This window comes from Miniopterus schreibersii (genome assembly GCF_964146895.1).
Source record: "Miniopterus schreibersii genome assembly, chromosome: 3".
Taxonomy (NCBI): Eukaryota; Metazoa; Chordata; class Mammalia; order Chiroptera; family Miniopteridae; genus Miniopterus; species Miniopterus schreibersii.
The window spans coordinates 16,007,448-16,020,892 of NC_138103.1; the positions used below are offsets into that span (position 1 = coordinate 16,007,448).

The window sequence follows — 13,445 nt, forward strand, 5'->3', positions numbered from 1 at the left end:
AAGGAGGTGAGAGTTCAGGAATGCCCTAGAACAATGTAGTAGACAGATGGGTGAGACAAAGGACGCATGTAGAGGTGAAAGGCCAGAGGCAACACACAAAGCCATACAGTGAGGAGGGCCAGGGGATTTCCACTACTGCATTAATTAATCAAATAGTTATTGTGTCCTACTGTGTGTGTGTGTATGTGTGTGTCACAAGGGCCACAAAGGGGTGTCCAGGTGGATGACACCTTGTTCCCGGCCTCCGCACTCTGATGGGAGAGAGGAGTGTGTTCGAAGCCCTGCTCCCAGCCAGTTAGCAAGTGCAAGGATGGATAAAGCGAGTGCTGGAGAGGCTTCTGTGCCTTGTTTTCTCACCTGTGGAGACCAAAATGGGCCCTTCACTAGTGAAGCAGGGATTCAATATCCCGCGTGGAAGCACCTAGCAGAGAGCCCATCATATATGTGGGGCTTTATTTTCACCAGAATCTGACTTTATCTCCAGTTTCTACCAAGGGGCTGTAACAATTTCTGCCCCATTTCTGCCCCAGGACCTGAAATTATTTTGGTTTATCCATTCACATGGATAATGGAGATTGGGAGGAACCAAGATCCTTTACTCTGGAGGACTGTATTGGCTTCCTGGGGCCACGTTAACAAATTATCACAAACTGGTGGCATAAAACAAGGGTTTGTTTGCATCACTCCAGAAGCCAGAAGTCTGAAATCAAGATATAAGCAGCAGTGATTCTTTCTGGAGGTTCCAAGGGAGAATCCGCCCCAGGCCTCAATCACACCTTTTCTAGAAGAATTGCTAATAAATAAAGATGGCTGCTGTCCACTGAGTGCCTACCAAGTGCCAGGCCCTGGGCTATAAACTTCGTCTCACTAAATTCCTACCACAGCACATTGGGATCAATAGCATCTATATCCTTCAGTTTACAGAGGAGGACACTGAGGCACAGGCCACTTAAATGACTTGCCCAAGGCTGCATGGTGGGAAAGGGGCCAAGCTGAGTTTTGAACCCAGAACTGAATGTCTCCAGAGCCAGAGCTCTGAACCCCGCAGTGGTCCTGCCAGTCCACACAGAAGCCCAAAGGCTGGAGCCTGGGGGCATCTGAGGAATCACAGCCACTGAACTGGCTAGTACACAGGTGACAGACCATGATGCCAGCTTTGTTTCCCCCATGGCAGGCCCGGTACCCCCAGTTCATCAGCAGAGTAAGAGGACGAGGCACCTTCTGCTCCTTCGACACTCCAGATGAGTCCATCCGGAATAAACTCATTCTAATAGCCAGAAACAAAGGTAAGGTGACCAGGAGTGGGAGCTGGGCTTCCTGGGTGCCCTGTGTTACCCTGGTATGAGGGGAAGGTGAGATACAGGAATGTTTTTCTCAGAAGAAGAGAAAGTTACCAGGGCAATTTCCTTATACATTGATCCACACACCAAGTATTCACCGAGATGACTGGCACCAACCCTGGAGAGAGTCGTAATGATGAGTAAGACCATTAGGGTCCCTGCCTTCAAGGAGCTTCCCATCTAGCAGGAAGGGGTGACATTAAAGAGAATATTTCATCACAGCTGATTGCATTTGTAAATCCTAGGGAAGAGGAAAAGGGCCAAAGAGAGAGTGAATAGCTGAGGAAAATGTCCAGGAAATCAGGGAAGGCTTCCTTGAGGCAGTGGCATTGACAAATAGACAGGGGCTGGCCCAGTGAAGATGGTCAGGAAGAGCAGTCCAGGCAGAGGGAGGGGCAGGTACAGTTAGCTGAAAGAGGAAGGAGCTGGGAAAAATGGAAAGAATGGGGTGTGATTAGGGCCTGATGGGCTAGAGGGAATGAAGCAGGGAGGGCCTGCCGGGCCCACATCATGTCAGCCTGGGGATCAGGTTCAAGACTCTGGACTTTTTCCTAAGCGCTGTGGGGGGCCATGGGAGAGTTTTATGGGGGGGGATTCAGTGGTGAGATGAGAGCGCCTACTATGTGTCGAGCATGGTATCTTTGACTTCTACCATAGTGTGGACGGACCCCTGCACCAGCCCTGAAGGGCAGGGTGACTTGCCTCCTCTTTAAAGGAGAAAACCAAGTCTCAAGGATGCTGAGCAGCCGAGACAGGGACACCCAGGAAGTCAGTGGTGAAGTCGCCCTTTAAAATTCCGTGTCTGTCCCTCCTGAGTGACAGCTCTGCCCACAGGCATGCTTTGGACCTGCCTCGCTTTTTCGAATTTGCTTGTTTTACTTATTTTTTTCCCACCGCACCATGAATACCTGGAAGGCAAGGACTAATCTCAGGGTTTGTCTGTCCCCAGACCTAGTTCAGGGGCAGCAGAGCAGGCATTCAAGGTAGGAGGGACGGGGGGAGGGAGAGGAGAGAGCGATGGATGAGATGGGTGCAAGAAGAGAGAGGGAAGGAAGACAGCTGGGTGAGTGGGTGGAAGGACCCCTGGAAGCTGGGATGGAAAGGATGACAGGGACGGGTGGGGGTTCCCTGTGGGTCAGCACCCTCCTGACTCTCCCGGCCCGTGACTCTGCGCCCAAGCTCCTAACCCACTTCCTGCCGTTTCTTTCAGGCGTGGTGTTGGGGGGCTGTGGTGACAAGTCCATCCGTTTCCGTCCCACTCTGGTCTTCAGGGATCACCACGCACACCTGTTCCTCAATATTTTCAGCGACATCTTAGCTGACTTCAAGTAAAGAAGCCATTTATTTCCACTGTGCTCTGAGAAAGCCCTGATCTCCACAGTTGTCAAATTGATTAGTTTGCCTAATTCATGTTTTCACTTAAAGTATCAGGTGAACGCACACACTGAAGGGTGGTGTGTGGGGAGGGGACGGTTTTGGTGGCTGGGGGGAAAGGAGAGGTTGAAGGGACTGGTTTGGGTTTCCTCCCTGCAGAGCCAATGGTGCCCATTGGTTTAAGTCCAGAAATTCTGCTTGAGCCCCACACAGAGTCTTAGGATGGGCCATGAGGGTCCTAGCCATATATCTGCCCGCCATTGACCCCAACAATTTATTTGGAAGCCAGTCAGGGGAATGACACCTGCTCCTGGGACTGGTGGCTGGGACTCCTGGGTTCCTGTCCCTCTCAAGTGCCATATTCTGTGATCAAGGACATTGGCTCCCTTCCCTATGCAAATAAACATGCTTACCCCTCTTACCCAAGTCCTGGAGCTCTGAGCGTGTCCCATGCACAGCTTAATAAATTACAGGACAGATCTATGAAGGCAGGATTGTAGGGACATGAGGATTGAGCCAGGGGGTGTGGGAATGGGTCTTCTGGCCTCTGAAGACTTGGGCCACTCCTCCCAGTGCACCTGGGGATTCCTGTAAACTGTGAATTCTGTCCCTGATGGGGCTTGGAGACTCCGGGTGGCATCAGTGATGGTCCTTACTTGCTGTCCTCCATTCCCCCAAGCTCTCTCCCCACTATTAAATGTCAACCGAGACCTCTAGAAACAAAACTGCAGCCTGGGCAGGGGGCACCCGGGGACACAGGCGAGCCCAAGGGGCAGAAGCACAAGCCGGTCTCCCGGGAGCATGAGCCCAGGGCCTGGGGCAGCAGTCACTTCCTCTTGTCTCCCAGGCCTCTGGGGTCTGCCTGCAGGGACCCCTTACCCAGGAGGCTCTTTCTCTAGCTTCGGCTCATCCACCTTCGCTCCACTTCTGAGCAACACTAGGAATAGCTTTGCTTTTCCATCCAAGGCAGTCAGTTGCTGAACTAGATCTCTTGAGGGAAGCATCATGAATCAAAGGCGCCAGAGCTCCGCACTGGAAACAATAGGCTGTTGGCTCAAGGCAGTTTCCTTGTCCCTGCCACTCCAAATTAGTTTTCCTGACATGAACGAGTGTGGAGATGAACGTGCTCCTTAGAGGCTTAACTGCACTATGACTGAGGCTGAGGGAACTCCGCTGAAGGCTACGCATTCTGGGAACTGATTGAGTTCATGAGCTCTTTTAATAACTAATCACCCAAAGATCTCACCGTGGTTTTTTCCAGCTTCCACTCTCCAGCAGGCCTGGTCAACATGTTTTTGTTAAGAATGAAAGGCACTAACTTGCCTAATAGACACGGCAGACCCGTGAGTTCCGGTTCACTTTGCATTCTTGCAGTCAGTGTTCATCCATTGCTTTAAAGGAGGGGTTCTGCCGGATTTAAGGCCATTTATGCTGCTGACTGCACGGAGATGTATGACTCGCCCTCTCTGCGAGGTTTCACTTGTTTGTATATTTATTCAATCATTCATTCATGAAACTTGCATTAAATACCTGCTCTGTCCCAGGCCCAGTGCTAAGCATTAGGATTACAAACCTGAAATAAATCATGTTCCCTGTTCTCAGGGGATTCACATCCAACTGTTGACAACAGACTCTTGAACCAATTAATTAAAGCTGAGTGGCAAGTTCTGTAACAGAGGTATATATAGGAGCATGAGGAAATTGGAGGGAGTGCCTCAATCCACTTAAGGGTCAGAGGAGGTTTCAAGGAGAATGATATTTGAGCAGGGTTTTGCAGAATGAACAAAAGTTCACCAAATAAACAAGGCAAGGAACAGTGTTGCGGAAAGGGAATAGCATGTGCAAAGACCTACCAGTTCATGGTCCCACACCTTTCACTGGGGATTCAAACAAGCAAAATGCAAACCAATCCGTAGTTCATTTATTGGTATGAGTATGATTTGTCTGAGAACTTTAGCACTGGATGCAAATATACGATAAGATTTCTGGAGTCCAAAAGTTAAGCTAAGGCACAACCAGAAACTTGGCTCTATTTGGTGGAGATAATGGCTCCGATATTTTGTTCTCTCTCCAGAGGGCACTGACAAAAAAATGAAGCCACTTTATCTAGAAAGTCATTTCCAGACTTACTCCTTACCAAGAGAAGTTATTCTCGTGAAACTTTTTAAGCCATTCATCAAGTTTTTGTTGGCTCGGCATAAAGAGTTCCTGAGACATCTGCTTTTGGGAGTGGGGGTCTAGTTGGAAGAATTTCAAGGAAAAAAATTCTCAGCAGAGCTCAAGATCATAGGAACTTGGAAGAGGTTGGTGAAAACCCGGGACGGGGGGCAGTGGGTAAGTTACCATGTAGAGCAGAGCCCAGGGAGAAGTGCTTCTGTGGCCAAGGGTCTGGAAATGGGTCCATCATACATTATTAGTGCCATAGAGTTTAGTACGTATCTCTAGCAAATCTTGTCACTTTTACAGAAAACAAGGTCCAGTAATAGCAAGTCTTAGCACATCCTCCCTTTTATTATAAATGGGTGTTTTTTATAATTTTTACTGACACTCAGTAACCATGCAAAATTGTGCACATTAATATATCTATACCTATCTATGTATCTATGTATTAGCTCATGGTAGAAAACCATAGCTAGGGAGCATTGCCCATTTATGCATACGAAGTGATCTTGTTTACAGTATTCTGTTGACAGTGCCAATAAATGATAAAGAAATTAACATGTCACAATGTAACTGATGACCATATGCACAATTCCATGAATTAAATGTTTCCTGTGTTAATCAGTATTGTTAAATTTAAAAAAATATATTTATAATGGAAGCATCAGAGTAAATGTGGCTTTTTTTGGTTGGAAATGGTTTTAAGTAATTATTTGGCAAGTAGTTTTTTGGGTTTTTAAAATTGATTTCAGAGAGAGAGAAACATTGATCAGTCACCTCCTATATGCACCCCAACCAGGGAGAAAACACACAACCTGGGTATGTGTCCTGACCGGGAATCGAACCCACAACTCTCTGGTGCATGGGATGTTCCAACTAAGCCGCACAAGCCAGGGCTTGGCAAATCCTTATTAAGCACCTATTATATACCTGGCTTGGCAAATCCTTATTAAGCACCTATTATACCTCTTAGGGATGTCTTAGGGGAACATTCTATCTGCATAGTCTGCATTGGCCTGGGAAGCCATTAATTTCACCAGGGTTCATCAAGGACATACCATGGGATAGGGATGGACAGGATGTGGTCTTTACCCTCAGTTTACCTTCTAGTGGGGCAAAAGTCACAGCAACCCAGGGGAAGGACCAGGATACAGGAAGAGCCTAGATGCTGTGTGTGCACAAAGAGCAGGCCCCTGAGTTTCCTCTCCAAGGTTGAGCAGGAACTGCTCCAGGAACTCAGGAGGGGAAAAGCATTCCAGCTCGAGAGACTAGCTCACTGAAGGCCCAATGGTAGGGCGAGGCAGAAGGCATTTCTGTGTTCAGCGTTACCAGACCACAAAGGGTGGGGTTCCAGAACAGCCTGCAGGCCAGAGCACGGGCACGGCCCTGAGCCAGAGGCCCTCTGCTGTGCTGAGGGCCGGGGCCTGCCACACAGTGATGGAGCTGCCGAGGGTTTGCAGCAGGGGGATATTCCAATGTGCATTTTAGAAAGACTGTCCCAAGTATTCACCCTGACAAGCAGGGAGGTGGGGAGACTGGTCGGGACACTCTCACAATCAAGAGGACCTGGTGGTCTAACTAGGACAATGGGATGGATGGAGAGGGAAAGAGGAGCACAGAATCCAAAACATACAGGACAGTGACTTTCAACACTGGGTGCAGTTTAGAGTCGCCCTAAGAGCTTTTCAAACAATCCTAGTGCTGGGGCCCCACCCTAAACGAATTAAATCTGATTCTCTCCGTGGCCGATTGAGGGAGTAAGTTGATGACTGCCTGGGATCAACAGGAGGCCCAGAAGAGGTCTGGTAAGCACCTGTGAGCTGCACCTTCCTCCTGGTGTCCTCACCGGGAAGCAGGGACGGTGGCATGGCTCACTTCCCCTCCCAGCTGTCTCAGTGGCCTTCTGTCACCCTTATTTTTCTCACCTGTAAAATGTATGGTTTGGACCACAATTTCCAAGGTTTCTCCCAGCTTCCACATCCGACATGTCTATGAAACAATTGACTTGGAAGGCAATATCTACCATTAAATGTATTTTTTAAATACACATAGTGCAATGTGCAATATCTTCTGGTGCTTTGTAATTTTCACAACAAACCCAGGAGCTATGTGTTTGTGTACCTATTCTTACTATGAGGAAACTGAAGCTCAGAGAGGTCAGGGGAACCTGCCCAAAATCACACAGCTTGGAAGCCGGGATACACGCAGATGTATGAAAGGTGATGTGTATGATCAGATGTTTACATGTGCAAGCACGCAGTCAGCGTGGCATTGGTGGAGGGTAGGGACTACCAATGACCCAACCACCTTTCACACAGCCGGCCTGGCCACTGGCCTGGGAACATGAACTGGTCAGCCTGGTGTGAGATCCTAAACATACAGTCCTAAGGCAGGTGGGTGGAAGGGCCCAGAACCTCAAAGTCAAATACTGTTTAAAAACAATCACTGTTTTCTATTTCCTATACCTCTTCCCCACTGGGGAGGCAGGACAAGGCAGCAGAATGACCCAAGGCAGCTGCTTTCTAGCTGGGTGACCTTGAGCAAATCACTTCACCTCTCAGAGCCTCATCTGGAAAATGCGGTTGGTAACAGCAATGCAGCTAACACAGCACTTCCCCGGACCAAGAGCTATTCTAAGTGCTTTTCACGTAGTGAGCCAATCCCCTCAAAGCCAGTGCTTGTATTTTCATTGCTTCACAGGTAAGAAACCAACAGACACTGTGTAGCTGGCCCGAGGTCACAGCTAGGAAGGCCAGGGCTGGGATTCCAGCTGGCAAAAAAAGGCCTGCTGCAAAGCCATGTGCTTCACCCTACATCTGCTGCCTGTCTCTGGCTCTCCAACTTGAAACAGTTGCTGAGAGAATTAAATAAAATCATGTGACAATCACCCGGCCTACAGTAGGTGCTTAATACATGGTACTTCCTTTCTCCGCTTCGTCTCTGTGTATAGTGTCGCACATGTGGTTCTAAACAACGTATTTCTGTCAGAGTTAAGTTCCTCGTTCGTAAATATTAAATCTACTTCCCAGCACAGGTAGACTCAACTGAATGCTGGGATATATTTCAACTGTTAATAAGTAAAACGGATGTTTTGTCAGTGGAGTTGGTACAAACATGGCCAGATGGTATCGGCGCTGCTTGATTAACTCTAATCAGCCAAGATTTTACAGTTGAATGCCGTAGGGTCAAAACAAGGCCATAAAAGTTGGACTCTGCCTGGGGGTCAAAGGGGACTTTGCTTCCCATCTGGGGACTCAAGTCCTGAAGTCATAAAGCAGCACGAGGAAAGCTGCAACCCTAGTTACATGGACAATTCACCCCCGGCTGGCCCCCGAGCAGCTAAGCACACATCTGTTGGGGAGCGCATTAAACACGGTCATTGAACCATGGGCTGGGGTGGGCTATCTGGCCCTATGACAAGGTCAGTCTCATTTTTGGTAACCAGCGTAGGAAGGACAACAGCTCTCGGCCACGCACAATGTGGACATCCCCTGCTAGAGCCGACCTCGCCGAGGTCTGGACGACCCTGTCTTAGTCAGCTCGGGCTGCTGCGACAGAATGCCATAGGCTAGATGGCCTAAACAGCAAACATTTCCTCACAGTCCTGGAGGCTGGAAGGCCATGGTCAGATTCTTGGTGCAGGCCTCTCCCTGGTTATGTCCTCACATGGCCCTCCGCAGTGCACTCAGTCCAGTCCTCTTATCAGGACATTAATCCCATTGTGAGGGCCTCACCCTCAAGGCCTCATCTAAGCCTCACCTCCCAAAGACCCCACCTCCAAAACCATCACATTGCCCTAGCTGGTTGGGCTCACTGGTTAGAGGGTCGGCCCTCAACCTGAAGTGTCCTTCAATTCTGGCCAAGGGCACGTACTTCGGTTACAGGCTTGATCCCCAGCCCTGGTCAGGGTGCATGTGGGAGGCAACCAATTGATGTGTCTCTCTCACATCGATGTTTCTCTCTCTCCCCCCCCCCCCCCCCCACTCTCTGACAAGCAATGGAAAAATATCCTCAGGTGAGAATTAAAAAAATAAAAAATAAACCATCACAGTGGGGTTGTGGTTTCAACATATGAACCTTAAGGAGGACAATTTGGTCTACAGCAACCACCATGTAAAAACTGACATGCTACAGACCACCCCATCCCCTGCATCTAAATTATTTCCAGCCCAGGGGTTGGATGGAGGGGCACAAAGTCCACACGGTTCTAAGCAGACAGGAAAACCAGGCTACAAGGGACACAGTTCCGTCCCCCTGACACTTTCAATGAATGAATGTTTTACTGTCAACTCAGCTTCCAAGTCCAGAGTGGGACTTCATGGTTGAGAAACTTCTCCTCACCTAGAATGCTGACGTGAGGAAAGGATCGAAGACAAGACTGCGTTTACCAGAGCATTTTTCTTCATTTGTTAAGACAGATGACTTGATGAGCTCATTATGAACTTTTAAATACAAGGTTATAAAGTTGAAAGTGGAAATCTTCCCTTCATCTCATCCACCCCTCCCACCCCCAATACTCTCCCCAGAGGTAATTAGTTAACAATTTGGAATGTCTGCATTTTTTTAAACACAAATAAGATCGCACAAAACTACATTGTTCTGTGACTTGTCTTTTCCACGTAACATTACCCCATGGTTACCTTTCCACATTAGCAGATATAGTTCAACCTCATTCTTTAAAAAAAAAAAATTGATCCTGGAACGAGAGGGGGGGAAAGGAGAGAGGGAGGGAGGGAGGAACATCAATGTGAGAAACTGATTGGCTGCCTCCCACACATGCCCTGACCAGGAATTAACCCGCCATCTTTTGGTGTATGGAACAACAGTCCAACTGAGCCACACCGGCCAGGGCTCAACCTCACTTTTTTTAAGGGCCATGTAATATCCCATAGTATAGATCTACCAACATTTTTTTAATTTTATTTTTCAATTACAGTTTACCAACATTTATTTAACCATGTTGCCTAATGTAAACTTAGTTTACTTCCAGTTTTGTTGGTACTATTTGTTTTGCTATTAGAAACATTCAGTGAACAACCTTATAGGTATGCTTGGGTATGTCTATTAGATTACTATTTTGTAATTGTTGTCAAAGGGGGTAATCACAAGTATATCCACCACCTGAATCTTAAGACCACTTCCATTTTCTGAGAAGCTGCTGCATAGTTTTGGGGAAGGGTAGACCCCACACAATGACTTTCAAAACTCAGGGTGCCTTGGAATTACCTGAGAAGCACAAACATACAGATGCCCAGCTTCTACGAGAATCTACAGGGGTTGAACACAGGCAAGTTTTGCTGACTTTGTCGATGTTGATTTGGGTTTTTTTTGACAGCTCCCAGGTGCTGCCCTACACATGTTGTAGAAGCCCTAACCCAATTCCCACTGGAGGATTCCTCCGTGGAGATCTGTAACTTTAGCTCAGGCATAAAGGGGCGGATAATGCATTTGCTCTGTGTGCCCTCTGCTGGTACTGCGTGAGCAGGCCACACATCAAAATGGAAGCTCTTTCATGCCAAGGCTGGTGAGAATCCAGGCTCTCACCTCCCAGTGTGGTGAGACTGGAATTCCAGGCAGCGACTGTCGACTGGGTCATGGGCCTGGGTAACAGTATTATTTTTTTATTTTATTTTTAAATTTTATTATTGTTTAAAATATTACAGATGTCCCTTTTTCTCCCCAATGACCCGTTCCACCCCGTTCCTTCCCCCTCCCCAGTCCCTCTCCCCACCATTGTCCATGGGTAATAGTATTTTTGAAAAGCTCTCCCGGTGATTCTGCACATGGAGCCAGGGTCAGAGAACCTATTCTTTAGGCAAAAAATTTGGCCCAGAAACACAAAGTCCACAGAGGCATCCGACGTGAGAGCCCCCAGACCTCTGGGTAGTGAACCCTGTCTCAGTAGGGGTGCTATGCTTGCTTAGGTGACACTTCCGCCCCAGTCGAGCAGTTACCATCTGGCAGAAGGAAATGACCCACCTCTAGGCTTCATCCCAGTCCTGTCTGCTGCTGGGCACAACCACAACATCATCTCTGAGCTAACACTTAACGTTTGCTCTTGCCTGCTAAGTTTGCAAAGCACTTGACATTTATTATTTAATGTCAACCCATCCTATGAGACAGGCAGGACTTCCCATGTTACAAATGTGAAAAACAAGGCTCAGAGAGACTCAGTTACCTGCCCCAGGACAGGGAATTAAGAACGAACAGAACCCAAGTCTTCCGACTCCAAATCCTGTGTTCCCTCTGCCACACCCATCTCCCCATTCCACAGCACTGTATATAAAGTGAACTGGGCACAGCTTCTTCCAAGAACAGGCTCTTAACATACACTTCTGGCCATTACCTATCATACACAAGTATGGTAAGAATTTGCACTAAGGCCCAGCTGGTGTGAACCAGGTTACAGTTTGATTCCTGGAAAGGGCACATGCCGGGTTGTGGGCTCAATCCCCAGTAGGGGGCATGCAGGAGGCAGCCAATCAATGACTATCATCATTCATGTTTCTATCTCTCCCTCTGAAATAAATAAAACATTTTAAAAAAAGAAAAAGAATTTGCAGTAAGGCCGCTTTCCTAAACTGGGATACTAGTATCTGCCTCATGAATTTCCTCATTCCAACAGATGAGTCTCCCATGGGCCCTGGTGAAGTCTCCAGCTATCAGATCCCCTGCTTTAGCCTCACGCACACCCTCAGCCTTCAGTCGGAAATCCAGGTGGCCCAGGGGTACCTGGAAGCCCAGTGTCCCATTGTTCACTTGAGCGTGTCCAGCACCCCAAACACCTGTGTGAAACGCTCTCTGTCCAGGATGCGTCCATAGCGCAGGGTGAGATAGAAGGTCTGCTTCCCACTGTACTGCTGGATCCGAACGAAAAGCTCCTGGGGCCGGTCCTGTGTTTCCGTCATAGGGATCACTTCAGTCACCGGGCAGTATGTGTCCTGCCGCCAGCCCCAGAAGGTCAGGTGGGCCACCCGCAGCATGGTGCCTGATTCGTTCACGTACAGGATACCCACCAGCCGCCGGAAGAAATAGCTCATCCAATACAGCATGGCCAGAGCGAAGCCAGCTATCCCACCCACGAGGCACAGGTTGTTGAAAGTCATGAGGCCCTGGGAGTACCAGTAAAAGCCAGGTGGCAGGGCAGCCACAGTAAGGGCTGTCTGTGCCACCTTCAGCTTAGACAAGTACCCAAAGGCCCTGATGGCATCGAACCGGTAGATCATCTGGAATTTCTCTGTCTCTGTGCCTGGTGGTTTTTCCTTCGAGGTGGGTGACCTGCTCCCTACCCACCTCCTAAAATCCTGCCCATTGCAGCATTGCAGCCCGTAGAGAGGCCTTCCCCACACAGCTGGCCCTGGCAACCGCGGCACAGCTCGGACGAGGGCAGCCTGGAAGGGAGACAAGAGACTATTTCTGTCAAAGAACTCAACCATGCTCATCACACAATGAACATCTACAAAGCATCTTACGTGGGAGCTCCCGCCAATCTTGTGTGGTCACTATTATCTCCAAAGGGAAAGGGAAAGCCAGATGCTCTACCCTGTGTGATCTTCACAAAAGCTGTGTGAAATAGGAACCACTACTTTCACTTTACCACTGAGGAAGCTAAACCTAGAGAAGGTAAGAAATTTACCCAAAGACACACAGCCAGTGAGTGGGGCAGAGTCTGACTCTCAGGGTCCTCCTTCCTCCAGGCAGTTCAAGTAGGTACAGGAAGGAGGCACAGCCTTTATTCATTAAATACCTAGGGAAAGACAACTCTGAGCGGGGCACTGGCTCCATAAGGCTGGGTGAACAATTCCCCAAGCAGGAAACGGAACAGTCACTGTCCCAGTGGAGGGAGAACAATCCGTTAGATATTTAGCACAATAACTTTCCGAGTCTCCGTCAGGTGCTGAAGGGAACGTCATCTCGGTGCTGGAGGAAACGTGTTTTCTTAGCCTAATTAGCCGGAGGGGGAAGAATGGAGGAGGAGAGAGGGATGAAGGCACCAAACAAAAGCACGAGGGCTTTATTAGGTGCAAAGTTCCACACCTGGAGTAGTCACAGCGAAAGCTGCTTTGGAACCAGATCTGGGTCCCAGTCCAGACTCCTAAGGTCACCAGCTGTGGATCCTGGGGCAAGTTACGCCACCTCCCTAGGCCTCAGTATATTCATCTTTCAAATGGGGATTCAGAATATACTGAGACGATGGCTCCAAAGCCCTCAAGAGCACTTGATGGGCCTGGCGCACGGAGAGCGCCCTGCGAGCTTTGGCATCGCGGTAGTGGACGCACGTGACCTGAGCGCAGAGGAAGCCCGGGAATAACAAATCGTAACCCACGCCGGAAGGCCCTCCGGGACACTCTTCTCACGGCCTCACGCATCGGCCAGCCTGTCCCAGGCCTGACCCCGACCCGAAAAGCGCGTCGCCTCCCTCAGTCCCCACCAGCCGCCTTCCTACCATGGCTCGGCCGCCAGCTGCCCGCTCCCACCTGCAGTCGGGATCTCTAAGAGCGCATGCTCGGCCGCAACCGGACTGCGTGAGGAACGTTGCATTCTGGGATTTGTGGTCCGGAGAGAATAGCT

The 13,445-nt window shown here is 49.0% G+C and overlaps 2 protein-coding genes across 3 annotated transcripts in view; one reads left to right on the forward strand and one right to left on the reverse strand.

Moving 5' to 3' along the window:
• ABAT (4-aminobutyrate aminotransferase) overlaps positions 1–4,577 on the forward strand; it is an 84,706-nt gene extending 80,129 nt beyond the window's left edge. The window contains exons 15-16 of the mRNA XM_081132490.1: positions 1,175–1,286; positions 2,551–4,577. Of these exons, the coding sequence (XP_080988616.1) occupies positions 1,175–1,286; positions 2,551–2,672 (234 nt within the window). The 3' untranslated portion in view covers positions 2,673–4,577. The remainder of the gene's footprint in view (positions 1–1,174; positions 1,287–2,550) is intronic.
• A 4,683-nt stretch (positions 4,578–9,260) lies between these two features.
• TMEM186 (transmembrane protein 186) lies at positions 9,261–13,414 on the reverse strand. 2 transcript variants are annotated; one of them, XM_081132320.1, is made up of 2 exons: positions 13,321–13,414; positions 9,261–12,265 (listed from the first exon to the last, which is right to left on the reverse strand). In XM_081132320.1, the coding sequence occupies exons 1-2, from the start codon at positions 13,321–13,323 to the stop codon at positions 11,630–11,632; spliced, it is 639 nt and encodes a 212-aa protein (XP_080988446.1). In that variant the 5' UTR covers positions 13,324–13,414; the 3' UTR covers positions 9,261–11,629. The 2 variants fall into 2 exon arrangements, with proteins under 2 accessions (XP_080988446.1, XP_080988447.1); XM_081132321.1 differs by lacking the exon at positions 13,321–13,414 and adding an exon at positions 12,912–13,184.
• Between the last annotated feature and the right edge of the window lie 31 nt (positions 13,415–13,445).